Source organism: Anopheles gambiae, chromosome 3 (genome assembly GCF_943734735.2).
Source record: "Anopheles gambiae chromosome 3, idAnoGambNW_F1_1, whole genome shotgun sequence".
NCBI lineage: Eukaryota > Metazoa > Arthropoda > Insecta > Diptera > Culicidae > Anopheles > Anopheles gambiae.
Window position 1 is genome coordinate 4,479,171 of NC_064602.1, and position 23,330 is coordinate 4,502,500.

The 23,330-nt window shown below is 42.5% G+C and overlaps 3 protein-coding genes across 22 annotated transcripts in view; 1 reads left to right on the forward strand and 2 right to left on the reverse strand.

Annotated features, from left to right (window-relative positions):
• Positions 1–3,312: 3,312 nt before the first annotated feature.
• On the reverse strand, positions 3,313–5,037 carry LOC133393648 (putative nuclease HARBI1). 2 transcript variants are annotated; one of them, XM_061659450.1, is made up of 4 exons: positions 4,475–5,037; positions 3,918–4,350; positions 3,713–3,857; positions 3,313–3,633 (listed from the first exon to the last, which is right to left on the reverse strand). In XM_061659450.1, the coding sequence occupies exons 1-4, from the start codon at positions 4,585–4,587 to the stop codon at positions 3,362–3,364; spliced, it is 963 nt and encodes a 320-aa protein (XP_061515434.1). In that variant the 5' UTR covers positions 4,588–5,037; the 3' UTR covers positions 3,313–3,361. The 2 variants fall into 2 exon arrangements, with proteins under 2 accessions (XP_061515434.1, XP_061515435.1); XM_061659451.1 differs by lacking the exons at positions 3,313–3,633; positions 3,713–3,857 and having other exon boundaries at positions 3,906–4,350.
• A 97-nt stretch (positions 5,038–5,134) lies between these two features.
• Positions 5,135–13,643, forward strand: LOC1277924 (protein slowmo). 2 transcript variants are annotated; one of them, XM_061659452.1, is made up of 5 exons: positions 5,135–5,361; positions 5,500–5,703; positions 6,684–6,849; positions 11,612–11,917; positions 11,996–13,643. In XM_061659452.1, the coding sequence occupies exons 2-5, from the start codon at positions 5,672–5,674 to the stop codon at positions 12,134–12,136; spliced, it is 645 nt and encodes a 214-aa protein (XP_061515436.1). In that variant the 5' UTR covers positions 5,135–5,361; positions 5,500–5,671; the 3' UTR covers positions 12,137–13,643. The 2 variants fall into 2 exon arrangements, with proteins under 2 accessions (XP_061515436.1, XP_317435.4); XM_317435.5 differs by having other exon boundaries at positions 5,216–5,703.
• A 1,270-nt stretch (positions 13,644–14,913) lies between these two features.
• Positions 14,914–23,330, reverse strand: part of LOC1277923 (voltage-dependent L-type calcium channel subunit beta-1) — a 105,635-nt gene continuing 97,218 nt past the window's right edge. For 15 of the 18 annotated variants that reach the window (XM_061659448.1, XM_061659432.1, XM_061659443.1 and 12 more), the window contains one exon: positions 14,914–22,367. In XM_061659448.1, the coding sequence (XP_061515432.1) occupies positions 21,724–22,367 (644 nt within the window). In that variant the 3' untranslated portion in view covers positions 14,914–21,723. Of the gene's footprint in view, positions 22,368–22,867; positions 23,217–23,330 lie in introns of all 18 variants that reach the window. The other 3 variants (XR_009766302.1, XR_009766304.1, XR_009766303.1) reach the window with 2 other exon arrangements.

Sequence of the window (23,330 nt, forward strand, 5' to 3'; positions counted from 1 at the left end):
GAAATATGTAATGTATGTTAAACAAAGTATAAAATATTTCTCAAGAGTTTTATGTAAAAAAAATTGTCTCAAGTACACAAAAAACTTAATGTAAAATATTACAATTGAAATAATTGGCGTTATTAAGTAATTAATAACTCGTTACTAAAATACGTTATGATGACAAGTAAATACTTCTTCTACTTGGCGTTACGTCCTTCGTGGATATACCAGCCAATACAGACTCTCGAGACTTATTCAGAGTCACGCTGCTGGATGGTCTATTCTTACTACGCAAGACGTTCCCCATATGAGATTTGATTCCACGACAGGCATGTTATTAAGGCGACCGTGATGATGACTGAACTACGGTGCTGCCCTGTTAAGCTTGATGACTTAAAAATAACTTAATAGTAAGGGAAAGAGTTTTGCTTGTTCATTTCAATGCTACCTTAAAAACAATACTTTAACAAACAATACAGACGGAACGGTCGAGTGGTACAGTTATCAACATGCACGTCGAGGGTACGAGCCTAAGATACTCCGTAGCAAGGACTAACTATCCGACTGCGTGGTACGACATAAGTCTCGAAAGCCTATATTGGCCGACATGCCAGCCTAAGACGTAACGCCAAGCAAAAGAAGAACAACAGATAGGCAGCTCAAATATTGCAGACGATTTTTAAGATCATATTTGCAACTTTTTAAATGCAAATAGTAGCCAGCGTTTCCGACAATCATAGCACTCCAACTTTATAATTTTCACTGCATTTAAATGCACGACTGTTACCTATTGGTTTATTAGCAAATTGAAATAAAACCGACAAGCGTTTGAGAATGACTTCGTTATTATAGAGGGTGGGTCAGAAAGACTTCATTCCAAGCTCGGAAACGTCCGCATCCGCTAGGCGGCAACCGGAGCCATCGGAATCGTTGAAACCGCCCGGAACTATCCGCAGCTGTCCTGAACCATCCAAAAGAGCTTAGAGTTGATAGTTGGTATCCTTCGGGGCCGTTGAAGCCGTTTGGAGCCGTGAAACACCGGAGCCATCCGGTGCCAGTTTTGGATGCAGACTAGTTGCTCCGAACGGCTCAACACGGCTCAGAACAGCTCCGTACGGCTTTGAGCCTTACGACGAATCGGTTTTCGACTGGCGACTCGGGGAAGCTGATTTCGGGGCCAGAATGACGATGGTCAGAAACCATTCAGAGCCTGCACACACCCTATTAGTTTATCGCATAATCCACGTCTTGTGGACACACGCATGTCGTAGGCGATGTAGAATATAGCACGCCCACGAAAGGTACAACATTTAAAATATAAAAAACACATTTTAACGTAAAAAATAGCTTTGAGTTGCTTTTCGTTCCAACTAGTGTGCTCATTCGTAAACAAACCCAAATAAACAAAGCCCATTTGACAGGTGCCAAATCTACTCGATCGGTATTTCAGCACAGTGGGCTTATCCGAGGAAGTTTGAGTCAAATGTTTTATTTTCCAAAATGTTCAAGATTGCAGTTTATAATTCTTGAAATAAAAATTGGTTTAAAGCTAGTTAATATAGCAAAGCAATCAATAATTTTATTCGATTTTGCTCTTACCAGATCAAACCAATTTCATTTTTATTAGGACACTGGAATAGTTTATCAAAAAAATGTATCAAAATTTGACGCGTTCATCCTCTGATTAGTTCGTAGTGCTGATTGTCTGTCAAAAACGTCGTCGGTAACGCGTGATCGGTATAGAAGTAGTGTATTAATTTGGAAAACAAAAATTATATCTTCTTCTGAACACTAATTAAACGATATTTGAAGTGATAGCACAACTATGAATGACCATAAAGAAGGAAAAGAGTAAGTACAAGTTGAAAAAATATATTTTTTATCGATGAATTCAATGTTAATAACATTTCAGGAAAACTCGTTCGACAAAATGTCAGCTGGAAAAACTGGTGGAACTAATGGAGCGAAATCCAGAGCAAGCTAAGGGTGCGGGTTCCAATCCTACAGGATTTTGGAAAATGGTTGCTTTGGAACTCAATTCATTAGGCCCAGCAGTTAAGGAAGGAGCAGCTTGGAAAAGGGTATGTTGTAGTGTTGGGTCATACGATTCATTTCACGACCCGACCCGGAGTCGGGTGCGAGCCAGCCGAAATCGATTCCGACCCGTGGGTGCAGCGGGTGCGCTAGGTCGGAGTCGGAATCAAATCCGACACGCGGGTGCAATGAGTTCGGGTCGACCCGAAAGATCAGTAGGTGCGAGAAAGCATAAGCGACTCCGACCCGTTGGTGCAGTTCGGGTCGGGTCGAGTCAAGATAGGTTCAATCCGATCCGACCCGACCCTAACTCGCTGCACCAACGGGTCGGGGTCGCTTATGCTTTCTCGCACCTACCGGAGTCGTTGCACCCACTGAACCTACTTGTACCTTTCGGGTCGACCCGAACAACTCCGGGTCGCTTACGGATGGCTCCGACCCGATAGGTTCGGGTCGACCCGCCCATCACTAGTATGTTGCTGTTCAATGAAAATACAAAACCCATTTAATTATTCAAAATTCATCGTTTTTTTGCAGACATGGATTGAAAAAAAGTCGATCGTGAAGAAAAAGCTCGGCTACAATAAAAAAGAAATGCAGAAAACCGGAGGTGGAAAGCCGACATTTAATACATTAAGCGAATTAGAAGAGCGTATTGCAGGTATCACAAATGTGCGAGAAATATCTGCCATATTCGACGATAGCATATGCGTTGGAATCAAGCAATCCTCTGCAGACAAACGCTACGAGTTGAATCAACCGGGGCCATCACATCATTGCAAGGCTGTAGAACAGCAGGAACCATCGCACCTTAGTCATACTACCAATCGGCCGGGACCATCACACTATTCACAGACCACAGAACATCCGGAACCATCGCACCAAACTCATACTACTGATCAACCAGGACAACCACACTCTTCGCAGTCCACAGACCACTCGGAACCATCACACCATACTAACAACCAAGCAGAACCACCTCAACCTATGGATATCATAGAACTGCCGGAACCAATACAATTCATACATAATACAGAACAGCCGGGATCATCGCACAATAGCAACAATATGAATCAACAGCCATCCGATAGGACCAAAAAAAGCCACAAAACTGCCACAACTAAACAAGATGATTTTCAAAAAAGGGTACTACAGCAAAATGATGAGATGAACAAACATCTTGGCGAAATTTCCAGCAACTTAAAAATATTAGCAGAGGGAACTTTGGGCTTTTTTGAAGAAATGCTAAAAATAATGAAAGATAAAAACTAATGTAATAAATCACACAAAAAAAAATTGTGCGCTGAATTCTTTTTATTCTGGGTAACTTAATTGAGGTTTATCGTTATTCATTAAATTCGTCGGTAATACCATGCATGATGAGAAGGTTGTGTAACATGCAACAAACGTTTATGATACGAACACATTTGGTCGGTGTATAATGTAGTAGCCTTTCACCATTCAAGCAGCGAAATCGTGCTTTGAGCAAACCAAACGTTCTTTCAATGATGGAACGTGCTTTGGCATGCTGTTCATTAAACAACGAATCTGGACTATTTGGCTCTGCATTTCTGCGCGGCTTGATAAGCCAAGGTTTCGAAGGATAAGCTGAGTCTCCTAGAATATATTAGAAAGCGTAAAATGTAAAGAAAAACTTAAAATGTGACATAAAAGCGTAACATGTGAATAGACCAACCCAAGAGTTTAAACATTCGGTCTCCATTTCTCCATTTTTCTTCAAAATATGAAGAAATCGGACTGGAATTATAAATGTAAGAATCGTGATCTGAGCCGCCAAACCTCGCGTCTACAAAACGGATTATTTGCCTGTGGTCACATATCTGGAAGATAAGTTTCATATAATTTTATCGCTGTTAAATTATTGCACATCACATATTTACCATCAAAGCGTTAAGACTATAAAATCCCTTTCTATTGAAATAATAGATTGAGTTGTCGTGAGGAGCAACGATTCTTATATGGGTTCCATCGATGCACATTACTACACCAGGAACAGGTAATTTCGAGTAAAAGTATCTTCTGGCATCTGCTCTCTCGTCTTCTGTTAGATTCATGGTAATTGCGTAAGTTAGTTCACGTTCCAGAACTGTTAAGGTTTGATCTAACGTTTCTGAAAAAGTAGATTGGCCAATTGTCATGGTAAAATCGTTACCAACACCCTGTTGGTAAGATCCTTGTGCAAAAAACCTTAACACAGTAGCCAATTTTTGTTCCGCAGATAAACCACGGTTATGTTTTGGAGCAATGAATGGGGCTATTTTTGCAAGAATTTCCTCGAACAGACTCTTCGGGAGTCGAAAATTTTGCATAAATCTAGAAAAGAAACATTTCATCCAGTATTAAGATCAAAGTTCTATGAACAAATAAACAAACAGAAAAGAAACAGCTCACACATCAACACGATTGACGAGAAAACAAAACTCCAGGTTCTACTTACGCTTTATCGGATAATTCAAGCGGATCTAGCTGTTTCCGCAGCTCCCTACGATGTTGTGCAAGATTTTTATCAGCATCATCACTTTCACCAGCGAAAAATAAAGAATTAAGCATGATTTTCCAATACTTTTTGTTATGCAGCACTTTTTTCGGTTGCTAATTGGCTTCGTGACTTGTAAACAACCCTAGGCTGACAAGCCAATTTGACAGGTGACGAAACTACTCGATCTGTAATTATATCGATCGATATAATTTTATCGACCGGTAAGTGAAATGCGTACGCGATACCTATTCGAGTAGATAAATTTATTGGTCGATATAGCCAAACCGGTGGTTAATTTTTATCGACTGGTTGGCGATAGGCGCCATTTTCTGCAATGATTCTGTCGAAGTTTCGAAGCACAGCCGAAATCATGTTGTGAAATATTTCAAGCTGCAAAGACCACCTCCTCTGTAAATTATTGTGACATGCTCGGTTGTCAAAATGCTGCACATGATCGCGAGACGCCATGTTGAATTTTGTAAAGCGACCCATACACGACAGCCTACTGTAAATATTTTTTCTTAAAATAAAATTAAACAAATTCCATCTTCTGGTATGCAAAGCTGTAACCTCCACCTTGAAACCATAGCAGCAAAAAAGTTTGTTGTTATAGTTTTCCCCAATTTTTCAAGACCTGTGTCCCGCCGATGGTGGCCGTGTACGGGCGCCTGTACAAGCCATTGGACGGTACAAAAGGTTTCTCGGCGCAGTCTTCTTCCTTCACTCGTGTCATGGTCGGTACGGTCAGAAGAAGGTGGAATTTCGCGCTACTGTGGGAGTACGAATAACATCCGGTCCGTGTGTGTGTCCGTGTGTTTGGCGAGAATTTCCTGCTGAAACGAAACGTGCGTGCACCTTGCTTATCGGTTTCCTTCATTGTGCCTCGTGTTTTGTGTGATCACGAAACCCACCAGAGTCACGGCTCCAGGGCACCGTGGTGTACCTCAATTAAAGCAGCTTTTTCTTCGCGTTGTGTTCCTTAGGTGTGTGAGGGTCGTCTGGTGTAGTAGTAGCAGCACCAACAGCAACAGCAGCAGCAGCAAGAGGGAGAACTGCAGCGTCCGTAAATTGCATCGTGACGCATAGCAACAAAAAGGGATCTCCCCACCTTCCACACACAATCGCACGCAACAACACTCAAAGCAAAGCGCAAAAATGAAAATCTGGACATCAGAACACGTCTTCAAGTAAGTAGCCGCCGTTGTCGACTTCTTCAGTGGTCTCGGTATCTCGTGCATTGGTTCTCGTCGGTGTTGCTATGCCAAATTTCACCGCAGCAAGCGCAGAGCATAGCCGTGGGGTGCGTGTGTTATGTAAAGGTGTGAGATTGGGGGTACCACTTGTGGAAACTTTTTTGACAGTGTCCGCACCCTCCGTGCGTGCGTCTGGAATGTTCGATCTAGCGAACGTATTATCAGTTCAATTACCGCCCAGAAGTGGCCACCGCGGACACAGTGTGCAATTGTGTTAGTCCTGTTCGAAACGGTTGATTGAAATTGTGTGCGAAAAAGTTGTGCAGAAATCGCAATAAATTGGGCCTTGTTACGAAATGAAACGTGTGCGACTGTGTGCGTGCCGTCTTGTTTGCCCCTTGAGCGTGTGCAGCTGTGTTTGTTTGTGTGTGCGTGAAACGTCAAACGCGTTCGGTCGTCGCTCGGTCAGCTGGCCGTGATGGATGGTGGTATTTGTTGTTACTGCAAATCTTGCTTTGCGCTTGACTTACTTTTCACTGCAAAACTGCACACTTTTGGCAAGTTCAATTAACTGATCTAACTCACCACTACCTAGGGCTTTGAGGAAGCGATCGATTCAAAGAGGCGAGTTCGATGATCTCTCGCTGTCTTGTTCCGCTTGGCAGTCGTTCAATGTCCGGAATTAAGATGACCTTCACTTTCTCCACGGCTCAAGGTAGACAGGGCAGCGCATTCCCTGTTTAAGCGGCAGAGACGAAACAAATTGCATAAATACATCTATGTGCTACATTGCTTTACGCTACTGCATAACACAGTTAGCTTGTTGTTTAATTGCGGTGTAAAATATGACCCAGTTGGGAATAGGACCGCGATGCGAAGGACCGCCACGACGACCGTTGCAGCTGTTGCAGTTGGCTAAAATGGAATGCTTTATTGATAGCGTGCTTCTCTTCTTCTTCTTGTTTTAATTACAGCCATCCTTGGGAGACCGTGGCACAGGCCGCCTGGCGCAAATACCCCAACCCCATCAACACAGCCGTCATCGGTACCGATGTGGTGGAACGAAGGGTCGTCGACGGTGTCCTGCACACGCACCGATTGGTCAGCTCCAAATGGTACTTCCCACAGTGGGCACAGAAGGTATGGACGGATTTTACCTGTAAAACTCTTCAACATCCCTTCCGTCTATTAATGTAATGCCCAATTCGCTCTAGCCCGAGCGCCCGAATGCAGTGAAATGCTCTCGATATAAATACCCTGCGCCCAGCGACGGGCCGGTCAGATGGCCCCTTGTTTCCACGCTCACACCAATTTGTGTTCGGTTGTTGGTGATGGTTATAGCATAGCTTTTGAAAAGAAAATCGGAATGTGTGGCACTCTAAATTTACGCCGACACCGCCGCCGCTGCCACCAGCGTCACACGAAAGCACGCGTCACGGCTACACATGCTGCAGCGGGGGTTTTGCGTCTTGCTCGAATCCACCCCCCCAGGTTACACCCACATTGTCACTGCGCGGCCGCGCCGCGCGTGTACTTCAAACAAGTTGCGCACGAGGATGGTTTGACGTTTATTTAATTTACCTTTCCCTGTGTGAGTGTGAGGGCGACTCGTTTTAGCCTCGTTTTAAACATAATTAACTTCACTCTCATTGTTACAAGTGCACATGGGAGCTTCTCAATCCGTCAAGTGACAAACGCTTGCAATGGGCTACTTGGATGAGGATGCATGTCAGATGCACGTGACTGCAGCGTGCACGATCGGCAAGCGGTGTTGTGATCGTTGCCAATCTTTGCATTTCTCACACTGTGAACGCCGAATTGAATTTGAATTTAACGTGTATTGAATATCAGCTTTACATGCATCTCACTATATATAAAATCGAAAATCGCCACAATGACGTGAGAGTAAACATTCAGCGAGAGAGAGAAAGCGGTGAGAGCAGAGCTCTCTTAGCAACGCGCGTTGCTGCGAAAGGACTTGCTCCATGCCACACTGCCAGCCCGCGTGTAATGAGGGCAATGGTTACTTAGATTTTTTGTTTACACAAACCGATTTGAAAACACATGGTATTGGATATAATGATTTTTTTTAATAATTAAAGTTGCAAATTAGCCACCTGATGATAACGTGTCCCATTTCATACCCCTTTCCATTATAAACCAAGATATTCAAGGCAATATTAAAAAAAAAACCATGTTTGAAAACTATGCAAAATAGCTTAATTGTGAAATGGTTGATATTCCAATTCATTCAATCATTAATAAAGCCAACCATACTCACTATTGGTGCTTAAGCACCTCGAATACTACATACACCGTCGTCATCGGCAGATAAGTGTGGTACAGAATATCCTGTAAAACGGGTTGCCAGGACGTCGAACATGTACACTCCCTTAAATCTTCTTCGATTTGGCGTAACGTCCTATGCGGACATGCCGGCCTGTATAGACTTTCGAGACTTAATTCATTACCACGTAGCCGGATAGTCAATCCTTGCTACGGGGGGCCGGTGCGCGGGTTTGAACCCATGACGGGCATGTTATTGAGTCGTTCGAATTGACGACCACGTACCACGGGACCGCCACAAATCTACTACTCCCTCAAATCTACTACTCCGCAATATTGGTTGAGTCGGGACCAGGTAAACGCATGACAATAAGAGGCGGATGTAGCCGAGAGACCCTAAGCGGCCATATGCTAAAAAGCCTTGCTGAAATTCCGAGCCAGAAAGCGGCGGATGTTTATGGCTTGAAAGTTAAAATTGAATTTGTAACGATTTGCTCGCGGGCGGGAAGAATTACTTATTCCAGGATGTCCTTCCGAAACAAAGCACTAAAGGGAGAGATGGTTCATTGCGCAACATGACTGCAACATACTGCGCGTTAGGTGAGACAACCGTGCGCACTGCATTCAGCCGGATCAACGTCAACTGCAGAATGATCCACAATGAAACTATGCTTACTGTAACGTGCCCAAGAGGGCTGAAAAGATTCTGACTGTATCTATCAAGAGTGATGGTGATATCTACCATGTGATGCAATCACCGTACTATGGAGATGATTAAGAACAATCACGTTATAATTAAGGAAACGTGAAATTTGAAGCAAAATCTGAAAAATGTGGGGCGGCAAGAGTAAATAAAGTAGTTTGCGAAACGCGAATTTAGTTGATTGATCTGGACAGGGTTTTCGAGGATTATATAGACATGTTCAGCGAGTTGTAGATTCGTTCAGGCATATAATAGACTCTTTCAGCGAGATATAGAATTGTTCGGAAGTAGGCGTAGACATGTTCGGTTATACTGTAGAGCTGTCACTTTCGTACCCCTTGGACTGCAGTTTGGATCATTCTCATCAGGAGGTAAACAAACAGTTTTCGAAAAAATAAGCTTTTTTCAACTAATTTATGTATTAAACAGCTTGGGGAATGATTATTAGCTACTTTTAGGACTTTTAAGAATGAAAAATTGAACCCTGCGGCACAGTGTGTAAACAAAACAAATGACAGCTCTACAGAATCGCTGAACATGTCTACGCCTACTTCCGAACAAATCTATATCTCGCTGAAAGAGTATTACAGGGTTTTCGAGGATTATATAGACATGTTCAGCGATTTGTAGATTCGTTCAGGCATATAATAGACTCTTTCAGCGAGATATATAATTGTTCGGAAGTAGGCGTTGACATGCCCGGTTATACTGTAGAGCTGTCACTTTCGTACCCCTTGGACTGCAACTTGAATCAATCTCATCAGAAGGTAAACAAACGGTTTTCGTAAAAATATGTTTGTTTTAACTAATCCATGTATTAAACAGCTTGGGGAATGATTATTAGGTACTTTAAGCTACTTTATTTTAAGACTTTTAAGAATGAAAAATTGAACCCTACGGCACAGTGTGTAAACAAAACAAATGACAGCTCTACAGAATCGCTGAACATGACAACGCCTACTTCCGAACAATTCTATATCTCGCTGAAAGAGTCTATTATATGCCTGAACGAATCTACAACTCGCTGAACATGTCTATATAATCCTCGAAAACCCTGTATATGCCTGAACGAATCTACAACTCGCTGAACATGTCTATATAATCCTCGAAAACCCTGTAACAGTGTTGAACCATTCTTTTCTATAACAGTATAGATCGGAATATTAGAACTACACCTTTGGAATGGTTATATGAGGGGATATGTTCACTGTTGAAATTTGATATTTGGCGCAACAATAACATTTGTCTCATACACAAATACCAATTCCATTCAATACTTCAAAATCATTTTCAGGATAATAAAATAAAATTTTGACGGCGTTTTTGGAAATGACCTGTTAGAAATTTAAGACCGGGAAAATTTACATTAAAAATGTTCTATGCATCTATTACTTATTATCTAACGTATGAAGCATAAGTCGAAAAAGAGTAGAAATGGAATTCGAACCATGTGTGATATCAAATTTTTGTAGTTCAATCTTACATTTATGGGCACAAAAAACAAAAAAATGGATTGAAGCAAAAGTGAGCATTTCAAAAATTGTATGTTTTTAAGTACGCAATTGGGATTGGATCTAAAAATGTTGTATATGTATTAGCGGCACTCTAATTTTTTAATCCACTGCACATCAATACGTTATTCAATGAACACGTTGTTGAGGTTACTACTTAGCTATGCTTTCCAAAAAATCACGCCGATAACTAAAAAATAGTAATCAAAAAATTATACATTTGTAACAACAGAGGCATGGAACGTATTAGTTCGAAAATTACAAAATTGCGTGACTTGGCTCAAAAGTATCCTCATCGATATTTAACGGTTCTGCAAAGAACAGTAAGAACTGTCCAGGAAGTTACAAGGTTAACACATTTGTGGTGTAACGCATAAGAACAAATAGGTGTTTGAGTTATGGTTGTTGCCACTGAACGTGTAGAGTTTGAAAATAATTCGAAATTTGAGAACATCCGGTAGATTTTACCGGGCCTTAACTAGTTACTGTAAAATAAGTCATACATTTCCGGTGCAAAGTTCAAGCAAAGCAACAGCAACACCGATAAGAGAGTATTATCTTTATCAAGCTCGAAGCGACTGGGCAGTTCTCTGAGCGGTATCTTCCTTTTTTTGCGCTGTAACTCATTATCGCGCCTCCCCCCGGTAACAGCGCACGCTCTTCACAACAGCGCAATGCATTCTTTTCTTTCTTTTTTTTTGACACACATTGCACCTACGAAAGCCAGAAGGTGTTATCTGTTCAACGATTATCACCTGCCGATACGCGTGTTCGCAGGCGGCGTTGGGTAGACCACGCGGGAAGCGCTGATAAGATAACGCACTGCTGAGCTGAGCGCTTACAACTTACGGACGACCTTTGCTTACGTCGTGCAGCAGTGGTAGGGGGTTGTTGGACCATTCGTCATGCTGCTTATCTGCTAGAGAAGGTTTTATAGACTTTAACCAGTGTGCGAAAAGGAGAAAGCAGCTCTCCAGACCTTTCTGGTGATTAGTAAGGAGGAAAGGGTTAATTCTAACGAAGGCTGTGGTTTATCATTAATTCATGCTTTAAAACCGGCATGTACATGATTGTAGTTGTGTGGAGGTGGGATGTATTTGTGGTTTATTTTGAACCATAGCGCTAGGTCACATGTGTTGCTATTCCCATTCGATCGAAGTTAATAGAATTTCAAGCGATGGTTTTATTTATTGATTCTTTTGTTTCCATACGCGGAACGAAATATCACACCACAAACAGTATAGAAATGTCGTATCGCTGCAGGTTTTCTCACGAAACTGTAAACGTTAATTCGTTTCATTTGCGCTCTGTATTACATGTCGTTTCTTAAATTGATGCGTAATTTCCCCCTTAATATTAATGTGCGCCCCATTTTCTGCTCTGTTTTGTAAACCCATTGCAGCTCATTGGTTCACCGAACGTTTGCTACGCTAGCGAAAAGTCGACCGTCGATCCGAAGGAACGGTTGATGACGCTGAAAACGATCAACCTCACCTTTGGCAGCTTTCTTTCAGTGTACGAAACGCTCAGCTACGTTCCACACCCGACCGATCCGTCGAAAACGCTGCTGAAACAGGAGGCCACGGTACAGGTCGAAGGTGTCCCACTCAACCGATACATGGAGGACGTGCTGACGAAGAACATCAGCACCAATGCCGGCAAGGGACGCCAGGGGCTGGAATGGGTGATAGGAAAGCTGAATGCTGAGGTACGTTGTACACAGGGAGGATTGGATTGGATATTTGCTGAAGACTAATACGACTTTCCATTTTCCCTTTGCTTCCAGATGAAAGAACTGGCCAACAGTGCGGCAACCAGCACGAACGAAATCCTGACACAGACCAAAAAATCGCTGGACGACATCACGGACCAGGCGCGCAAGAGCATGGACGAACTGAGTGCCACCGCTCAGAAGATACACATATAGTAACAAACGCTGCAAGGCGGCGGCGATGGCCGCAACATCGAAGGCCAGTGGTGGCGAATCGGGCGGCGGCGAACCGTCGAAAAGCGCCATCGGAACGCCGGATGGTGGTAAGGGTGATGATGCTGGAGCACCATCACCACCAATCCCTACGGGTTCATCAACGTCATCATCATCATCTACGCTTCTTTTTGGACGCTATCGGCAGCAGAGAAACGGTGCCGCCTTTCCCCCCGGTTCAGCAAAGCCGGCTGCTGCAGCGGCTACCAAAAGTAACACCAACAGCAACACGCAACCCTCGGCAACGAAGGGGTGGCCTGGCAAACGCGCCCAGCCTGAAGGAAAGGAAAACACGTCCGTTCCGGATCGTTCAACGAATGGCATTCGCTCGGGAGATGGAATAAAACCAGCAGCAACAACAACAACAACATCAACAACAACTAGTGCCTCAACCAGAGAGCAGCAACAGTCCCGTTCTTCTGCTCCTACATCGTCGTCCTCCTCCTCTTCCGCGTCCGCATCGTCAAAAAGTGCGCGCGGGAGTTGATTCTGGGACCGCAGCGCAGCGAAGAAGGGGGAACCAAGCAAACACGGGTTTGGCATTTAGGGAGCATTGCTCCCTGTTGGTTCCATTATGCCAGTCAGTTCCTTTTTTTTCTATAAGGCGCGCACTTCCCCTAGCGTCCCTTTGAAAATGTGTTTCGATCCACATGTCTCTCTCACACACACACACACACACCGTTTACACACCGCTTCTGTCCTACGTTTATTATTCCCATTTCGAGGTTCCCATTGCAGTATGCCATTTGTTTGTATTAGTAATTTATATACGCAAATACTGGTGATAACATAGTGTTTAACGTACGTAAAGAGAGCACACGTTGGATGTTGAAGGTTGTCTTTTTTCGGAAAACGGAAAAAATGAACTAAAGAAGAAAGCAAAATGAAACGATAAAGTAATTCTTAAATCTATATTATGAAATCCGTTCGGAAGCGAAGGAAGGAAGAAAGAAGGATTTGAAAGAAATGAACTGAAACCAGAAACCGCAGGACAGGCACGAGACGACGAACGTTGATGATGCACGGGAGATTGACACCCCCCGGCGTATAGCAAACGGTTGTCTGCTCTGCTGTACCGTTTGCACGATGCTGTACATAATAGCTAACTGCGCAATTTATTACATTTTATCAGGCAACAACCCCCCCGTTTCGTAGTCGATTCCCGAAAGCGCTAGCTAAAAAGCCCGAACACAAGACACGACAGACAGGTGCACGTGAGCGCGATTGCACAAAAGGCATGAAAATGGCATACAGTTGAGGAGAGGCTGGATTTACGTAGTGTTTAAGTAGCCACAAGTTTTACTCGTTTCCTTTCCCTTTTTGTGTTGTTCATTATTTTTTTTTGCTGTAGTTGCTATAAGTTTAAATATAATTAGGAACTTTTCAAATTATCACACAAATGCTGTGCGGGAGAGACACGTTGATGAATGAAGTGAATCAAAAGTGTGAAGTGCGTTTAATGTGCGTTTTCTTGCGGGATGAGAATAATTATGAGAATGGGAATTGACACCAACTAAGCTTTGAAATGCTTTACATTTTGTGTACGGTTTGGTGTTTGGTTTGGAACGGTATAAAGAAGATTGTAAAATCAATGTAAAAAAAAACACGTGCTAGTAAGAACTATGGAAGGATTACTTACTATTAAAAGGATCAATATCGAAATGTATGTACCCAGCAAAGCTACAAAAGAGTTATTGCATTGCAGTAAATAGCGAAAGCTTCAAAAGATTACCTATTTTCTTTCCACCAAGATTAGGCATACATTCAATCAGCTGCAAAGTTCGGAGTTCCTTCAATCAAAATGAGCCCAAATGATGGGGGAAGGCGAAAAATCAATATAAGATAGAGAGGGAGAGCGAGAGCGAGTTGTCTATGTTTACACCCACTTTACAGTTTGAATAAGTCACGAATTTTGGTTTTTGTGAAAGCAACATCAAAGCGAACATAATAATTTATACTTTATAGAGGAAAAACAATCTGCTCCACAGCAGCTAAGGACGGAAAATGCGAAAATGAAAGTGTGTATCAAATCAATCATCCAAAACGATGTAAAATAAACAATCTAAAATCAAAAAAACAAACCACGAATTAGTCTTCTCCACTTATTATTTCATTCATTCCATTTGCTTTCTTTCCCACGGGCAGTGCCGAAACACTCTTGCTAGATAAAAATTATTTTTATTTTTTCATCATATATTTACAAATGATTTTGGGCATTTTTGTTTTGTTGGTTTCATCCGTTTTTTTGTTTTGCTTTTTTTGTTCGTTTTTGTTGTAGAGTTCTGAGTTTTTTGGTTTTCATTAATTTTTTTAATATTTTGTTTAAATTTAATTTAAATGTGGCAACAATAAAGAATTAATCATGTTTTTTTTGTTCGCGTATTTTTTTTTGTTTGCATTTTTTCTGTGTTTGCGTATTCCTTTCCTCTATCTCTCTCTCTCTCTTTCTCGCTTTCTTTCTCTCTGTTTCTCATATCAATTATATTACTTGATAAGGTGTAGTGAATTTGTGTGTGTGTGTGTGTGTTTTTTGTAGTGTATTGTATGTACGCTTGCGAGCTACTTGTTTTGTTTTCTCATCTTTTAGTCACATTTGTTTACCACACTCTGTTTTTACTAGCAGTTGTTCCGATTTTACCGAGGGAAGTGTATCCGGAACCGGAATGAACCTTTGACTGCCTATGCGATGCGTTTATGTGTATGTGAGTGTTTTTTTACTCTTTTGGTAAGGTAATTGTATATGTGTGTGTAATGGTGTGTATACTAGTAACTGTATGAAGAAATAGCTTACGCGTGTATGTGTGTGTGTTTCCACGTTTTCTCCCGTCCCGTTTTCTTTAAATTTATGTTGTAAGTCAGCTCGCTTTTTTGCATAAAGATCATTTGTTTGAAATCTTTTCCTTCTTTTATCGCTTCTTTTTAGTCTAACTATTGGGTGTCTTGTTTTTTTTTCTTCTTCTGCTCGTCTTCTATGTTTTTTCTCTTCTTTTTTCTTGTTTTGCTCTTTAGTTTTAATTTGTTACACACTTTTCTTTCTTTAATTTTATCATGACTTTTGTTTTTTTGCTGTTGCGATTTTTCTTGTTTTTTTCTTTCTTTTTCATTACTAGCTGATATCATACACCTTCACGTATGATGGCTTAAAAGCGAATCGGTTTGAATAAAGAGGACCCGTAACCAATTTCTCAACCCCAAACCCAAGTGCCCCCTTACCTCTCTACTAGAGCCATTTTGTTGTAGTTGTTGTGTTGTTTTGCGCATAATGTGTCTGTGTTTGTGTGTTATGTGTGGATGTATTTTAATTTTTTTTGAGGGAAAGACAAAGAACAGGTTTGTGTGTGTATGTGTGTGTGTGCCAAGCCTGCTTTCAAACGATCCATCTGGCTTCAGAGTCGAAAACGTCACGATCATTCAAATGGAGCAATGGAGTACTGACTCTTCCACGTGAGAAATTGAAAATCATTTTTTCTGGTTGTTTTTGTGTTCGATTTTTGTATTTTTTTAGTTGATTTGTTTGATTTAAAGCGAGTATAATTGTTATCGAAGAAAAAGTATGTAAATAACAGTTTGTTGGATGCTGTTCTCCTTTCGTGTACGATCGATGTACTGTTAAACTGTTTCTATTTATATTTTACACAAACTCTTACCTACATAAAGTGGGGGTTTCCTCCCGACCAGGCGGGCAAGACTTTTTACCAAACAAATTGCCTTTTTACTAATAAATTACACTACAAACGTCGAACGTAACAAGCATTAAATCATTCGAAAGGAAACAAAACATTAACATTGCTTAAACAACTAAACATAAATAAACAGGTTTCTTGATGCAGTCGATGCACCGGTTGCGCTAAAAGGATAAAAACAAACTCGCGCCACAAGGCAAAGGCGTTGGAAGAGTGGTTTTGTTGGTGAAAACAGAGCGAACAATAATGGCCGTACGGCGCACGTAAATGTAACCTATCCCAGCTGGCTCCCAGACAGCTAATATCGTTCGTGTAACAGTAGTAGTAGTAGTAGTAGTAGTAGTCCCTTGGCAGTAGCTCAAACGTAGTAGTTTTGCAAACAAAACCTAAAGTGTAAACGTGATCGTCTCGAAGAAACGACACTAAGTGCGGCGTACGATCATGTCCAGTCCACTGCGCTTTCCCCTGCATCACTTTCTATGTACACGGATCGGCCTTTCGCGCCCCCTTCCCCCCCAAAACATGTGTTTGTGTGTATGTGAGTCACTTGGTGGAGTCGCTTCGAATGTCCTCTCTCTATCTCTCCTTCTCTCCCGGTAGGACTGCTGGAAGCGAAACCGCCAACAAGAAAAACTGTTTAACGTACACTAACGTGTTGGGTTTGCAGCCCACTAGCACTGTATGTTTGCTGCTGTTCTCCTGTGTTTTTTGTTTCTTGTGTTTGTATGTGTGTATGTGTGTAAGTGGAAAACTCTCTTGTGTTTGTTTTGTTTTTCTCATATTTTTTGTTGTTGTTGCATTATTAACTTGAAGAATACTTGAAGAAATAAGAGGAAACAGCACTTTCAGTGGCGTAATAGAAGTTTGTATGTGTTTTTTTTTGTTTGTTTTTTTTTTACAACTTTTTACCTTTTTTGCTTACTTTTTCCCCATTCTTTTCAACACTACTTTCGGCAATTTCATTTCTTTTCTAATCTCACTTATTAATCCATGATTTACTTTTTTTTTAAATCGCGTTTTAACTTCTTTTACACTCTTCACTCTTGTTTGTGTAGTTTTTTCTTCTCTTCTTACTTTTCCTTTCTGCATACTACTTTGTTCATTTCGCTAGAACGAATGCGGGTAAAACTTGGGAAAGAATAGCTTTGTTGTTGCTGTTGTTGTTGTTGTTGTTGTTTGTTGATTTATATTACAGCTTTTCCGTGCTGTGTGTGTTAGTGTATGTATGTGTGCGTTTGTAAAGGATATATGCACACCAAAACCATGCACACATACATACACACGCACACAGGCCCAGAGACGATAGCAACCTCCATGCGCCTACAAAGGCAGACATATGTGACGCACGCGCGCGCTATATGTGTGTGTGAGTGTGAGTGTTTGTGTGTGATTAGTTAAATATGCTTTTAACTTTACACAGCTTTCTAGCTTTTTTGTTTATTTACTTCTGTTTATCTTCTTTTTTTTATATCAGTGCAAGGCAATTGGTATATAGCAAATATATTTTGTTTTGTTCTTTTCCTCTTTTTCAGCGATTTTTTCTTCTTCTATTCTCATCTCGATTTTACTCTTTCGCTTTTTCTATGTTTCCCCCACATTCCATTTCCTTTTTATGCGTCAAAGGTAATAATATCCATAGGTTGGGCGTTCAGTTTTTTTGTATGTTTTCTTTTTTTTTTTGTTTTTGTTAGATTGGTTTAGCTTTTTACAAGTAGAGAGTTCTTTTTTTTGGTTTTACTTTCTGTTTCTGTTTTATCTACCTCTTCCGTTTGTTGAGTACCACGATGCAGGAGTTTTGCGTTTTTTGTTTGTTTCTTTGTTTAACTTATCTTGTCTTTCTAACTTGTCTCGTCTTGCCGAACGCATTGAACGTGCTACAACAGTGTGGATTGTGGTGTGTGTGTGTGGGTTTTTTGCTACGTTTTGCATTAAAGTATTCTGATAATAGTATTTATAATCACAATTCAGGGCAAACAACGTGAGAGCATGTTTACATACACTGCCTGATACGCGCGCGGGGCGTCCTCTCTTCGGGGCCTGCCATTCGTGCTCCTTAATTTCCGGATGAGTATGTGTTTGTTTGTTTGATTGTTTGTGATTATATGTTTTAATGATGTGAAAGTCGTACCGTTCTGACGTCATTTTCCTCTTTTGCATACGGAAGAGTGGGAAGAGAAGAAATCAATCCGTTTTGGACAGTGGTTTCATTCAGTTAGTGGATGTTTCTTGTGGAAGAAAGAAACGATCAAACGATCGTACGGTTTTTGATCGACGTTGGTAAGTTAGTTTAGTATTGAATTGATTAATGTTTTAACAATTTTATATGCTTTTTCTCCCCTTAAATGTGCTAAGTGTCTGTGTGTGAGTGTGTGGCGATGGTTGTGCGAGTTTGTGAATTGTTTGCGTTGTTTTACCATTTTTATCTTTTTGTTTATTTTCGAAACCATAGCTTGTTCTCAGGTATGCTGTGCCCGATCAACCACGTTTGTCCAACTTCCTTCTCCTTTTGCTGCTCGCTCCTGTTCGCTCTGTGTTTTATCTATTTATATCATCTTTATCGTTTGTCCAACACTTTCACGCCTCCCCATTACGTCTCAAAAAAGCACCTAACATCTAATCAATCAACGATCGAGAAAGAAGATGGGGATGGGGGGGAAGGGAAAAGGAAAACCTAGACCCAAGTCAAGTCAAGCTCTGTATGATTCTTTGTTTGGTTTGTTTTTAGTAAATGGAATATGCATGTATGTAATGTTACTGTGTGAGTTTTATGTTCTCTCTTTTGTTGCTCCTTTTTTTGTTGGGGTTTATTTTTCGTTTATTTTGTTCGCTTTTTTTTGCTTAAAGAATGAAAAAGGAAGAAAAACCTCGCGGCCTAGTTCCCGCTCGACTCACTGCATTCTCACCCCCTTGTAGGCAAGAAGTGATCGTGATCGTGCATTTGGTGAAGGGGAGTATTTAATGTATTTTACAAAAGACACCATCACACACGTTTAGTTACACGTTCACGCAACCCAACTGCATATATCTATGTTATGTATATAAATTCGACTTAAATAATGACTTTTAAATATGGTATGGTAGTTCAATGCATCGATTCAATTTGCATGCTTAACGTTACGCAAGTTAATAATATGGTTTTGCTCTTTTTTTTACGCGATTGTTCACCTCTTTTTGTGTCTGTGTTTGTTTTACTTTCTTCTCTTTTTTTTTGGGTAAAGGAGCGGGATTGGGAGGTGTAAGCAAACTTTGTTATTACTTTACAAAATCAGAGTTTTCCCTTTTTTTCCGTGCCAGCAATCGTGCGTGTGAATCAAAGACGCCGAAATGTGCAAATGGACCGAAAATAAGGGAGGTTTTCCGACTCATTTTCAGCCCGCACACATTGTGTCTTGAGGCGCTTGCACAGGCACACCAGGCCAAAAACACCGTGTTTCTCTCTGTGTGTGTGTGTGTGTGTGTGGTTGTTTACATACCAGGCGTCAATCAATGCAGGCGATTTAATTGTTAAATTGTTTGATAAACCTTTACAATTTACCTAAAGTTAAATTTAAAGCTTTTCTCATACACTACGCCCGCAGCCGGTACGGCCGTCGCTTCACAAACGCTGCAAATGGGCTTGAAATTGGAGTTGGTTTTGCGGTATGGATCTTGTTCTAATGTATTTAACTGTTCAAATCATTCTGCAAATCAACAGGCTTCTACTATGGCTGCTGTGTCCGTACTTTCTTGTTTCGTACTGGTGAATGTTTCGGGGGCTTTGTCCTGGTTCTGGTCACACATTTTGGCACAATCAAACGTCATACTATTGGAGAGGAGTGTTCTGGGTGAGCCGTAGCACTCTAGAAGTGTGTGAAAACAAAAGAAAACCGCAATCCCCATTTCGCCCTTTTGCATTTGCGTCACGATTCGACCCCTACGCGTGCTTTCAGTGTCTGTGTGTATCCGTGTAGTTTGCTTGCAGCTTCTGCTTGCTTGCTTTTAATATGCCAAATAATGTTGAATTTTTCTTTGTCCAATGCAGAAGCAATCTTTCTCAACACATTCTTCCATCGCTTCCTAAAACGATTTCATTTGCACGAGCGGCGGCGTTTGAGTGAGTGAAGGGTTCGGGGTCCAAATCATACCCATTTTGTCTTACGTAGTACATATTTAACATCCCTCTTTTACTAGCACTCTTCTCTTTCTCTCTCTCTCACTCTCTCTCTCTCCCAACCTTTCAAGCTGGCAGCTCACGAATGGGGCACAATTGAGGGCGGCAGCGGCAGCAGGAAGCGAGCATTTACAGTGACAAGGGGTTAGAGAGAAAGGCAGAAAGAGAGAGACAGACAGAGAGGAATGAAACGGGAAGCGAGAGGTCGAGTTGGAGCAGGCCGAAAGGGATTTTGTCAAGAGAAATAGAGAGAGAGAGAGAGAGAGATAGTAGGGTTGTAGATGCGGAACGGGCGGTAAAATAAAATGGTGACGGTTGTGTCACTGTAGTAGGTCACCGTAGGTACTGAACACAAACTGCACACTAAGTCACTAGGGCACTAAGACAACGGGGCAAGCAACTAGACAGAACAGACAGGACAGGCCATCTAGAAAAACTCGGACAGGATAAGATCTGGTAGAGAAAGTAGAAAGAGGGAAAAGAGGAAAAGAAAGGTAACAGAGAGAGAGAAAGAAAAGGGACAAGTGAGCCAAAGGGTTTAAGAAACAGATGAAGAAGTTGACAAAAAACGAATGAAAAAGGAAGGAATTGAAACAAAGGAAGCAAAACATGGAAACATTACAAAGAAAATAGAGAAGTAAGTAAAGATGAAGATACAAAACACAGGTGCAAAAACAAACAAGCTCATTGAATCAGACAAAACTAAGGAAAACAAAGTACAGTCAACAACACTATATATTTGTGCAAATAAAAAAAAACTAACTGCCGTCACAAAAATTTACATCCAAATCCAAAACAGAACATAGACCGCGCCCCGTCGTGTTGTTTGTGGGGGGTTCTTTTTAGGGAAGAAGTATCAAACGCTCAAAGATGTGTCGGAGGTTGAAAGGATGGTTCAATGATGGTAGCTGCGGTGCTGTGACCCCCGGTGCCTTACTGTCTCGCCTACCCGGCTCGTAAGCTATACAAAACAGCACTCACTGCAAACGGCCTGCCCTTGTTTTTCTTAACTAACCTAATGCATATATAGGGATTGGATCAGGATGACTCGCACGACGCGATCTGTGTGTGTGTGTGCTGCTGGAAAGCGGCTGTGTGGATTGCGGTGGCGCAAGGATGGCGGCTTCTGCCCTCTCTGTCCTGCTAATGGGCGTGTGTGGGTGTGTGCATGTGTGTCCTTTGTTTGTGTGCGATAGGGAGAGAGAGAGAGAGAGCGAGAGAAAAGATAGGGGCTGCTGAAGCTTACAGAATGAGGAATGAAATGTATAAGGAAGTTGTTTGTATCTCATCAAAGTGAAGTGTTCTGGAAGTTCGTTTGTTATACAGGAAGATCGTGTAGGAGGATAGCGATCGACGAAGGTGTCTGTGTGTGTGTGTTTGTGTGGCTGTGTACGTGTTTGTGTACGCCCGATCGATGTATCGATCATCCAGTGCGTCCAGTGGGCCTAGGAGGAGCGGGCGGCTCAGTAGAACTCATCGTACTCGAAGCCATCGTCCTCGTCACTGTCCGGCACGAGCTTTTCCTCGTCCGCTTTGGCGATCACGCCGCCCTCCACCTCCTCTTCTTCGTCCACTTCCTCCACCGTATGGCCACGGGCTAGCATACGGCCACCGCCACCACCACCAGCACCACCACCACCAGGGCCACCTCCGTCGGCATCGCCATCATCCTGATCCCATCCCTATATCCACGATTCCTACATGGCGTTCAGTACCCTTCTATTGTTACCGCCGCCACGGTGCGGACTGTAGTCGTCCCGGTCCCGGTCCCGGTCGGGCATGCCGCGCCGCACCGACTGGGTCGGCGCGGCGACCAGCTGCCGCGGCCCACCCTGCACCGCGTACCCCCGGTTCAGATCCCGCTCGCGCTCCCGCTCCCGTATTAGCTCGCCATGGTCAAGGATGTCGCTGCTGAGTGTGTGCGCTCTAGCGTGCGGTGCACTACTACTACTACTGCTGCTCGCCCCCAGCCCCAGCTCCATGCGGCCCCGCTCCCGCACCCCCGACACCGGATCTCTCAGGTCGCGCATGTCGCGACTGTCGCCGCGCACCATCCCACCGCCGCGATCACTACCACCACCCCCACCTCCACCGCCTCCTCCACCACCACCGCCGCCGCCACCGTAGTCGGCGGGTCCGTAGTTGCGCTCGTTCAGCAGATCGTCATCGTTGATGTCGTAGTGCAGCATGTCGCGCTCCCGGGCGTGCAAACGTTCGCGGTCCCGCTCCCGGTCTCGCTCGATACGGTCCAGCCGGTCCCGGTCGCGGTTGTCGCCGTGCCGGGTCGAGGCCGGTCGCCTACTACCACTACTACTATTACTATTGTGATGATATGATGCACCTAGAGAGGGGAGAGACAACACGGTGTGAGTTTGTGGACGAGCCCGAGGCTAGAGGCGTCTGATTAGCGGAAGGTTAGCGCTGTTTGCGTGTTTAGCATGGAACTAAAAGCATAAGGGGAGGGGGTTGAAACAGTGCCGCAGAACAAACTAAGTAAACAGGTTCACACAATCACACACAGCTCGCAACGGAAAGTTTTAACGGAAAAGAATTGACGTTCGTTGTAAGGGGAATTATCGTTCGAAAGGCGCACTCGTTCTAGGTACGCTTCCGAATAGAAATAAGACAAATTGAGTAAACAAACCATCAGTTTTGGAAATTAAAAAGCATGCCAAACTATTAAAAATGTTAAAAGTATTTGTAAATCAGATAACTTTAAACGAAATAAGATTACAGTCTGTCTAATGGAGAAGCCTGGTGATTCACTCGTCCAGGACCGATCAAACCGGTTAGTCACTTAGTATTAGTAGAACCTCAAACAAACCAACACTTTAAACTCACTTCTATTACTAATACCTTATTCAGATCTGAGCTCGTAAGAGCTTCGCAAGCAAACAACGCACCCAACAGCAGCCGACAACAGTTCAATGCTGCTTGGTGCACTAAAGATGTCAGAGGGTCCTAATGTAACGGGGCCTCCCCGTAGCATCCAACATATTTACAACATTTTTCTTTTCAAAACAGTGCAGTGCTGCAAAACGGTGTGCTTTTTTTTGGGGTTGCACACTCATAAACAACTAACAGTAACAAAAGAATGGGATGATGGTCTCCACAAAACGGTCCCTGCTATCGGACCTTGCAACAGCTACAGCCTACAGCAAAGTGTCTTCAACGTCGGTCATATTAAAAACTACAAAAAAATTGAGAGAATAGAACAGAAAAACGTAGGTAAAAAATGAAACAAACAGATATAAAATAAACGAAATAAAAAATAGAAGCATTTTGAAGAGTGAATAAGAGAAGA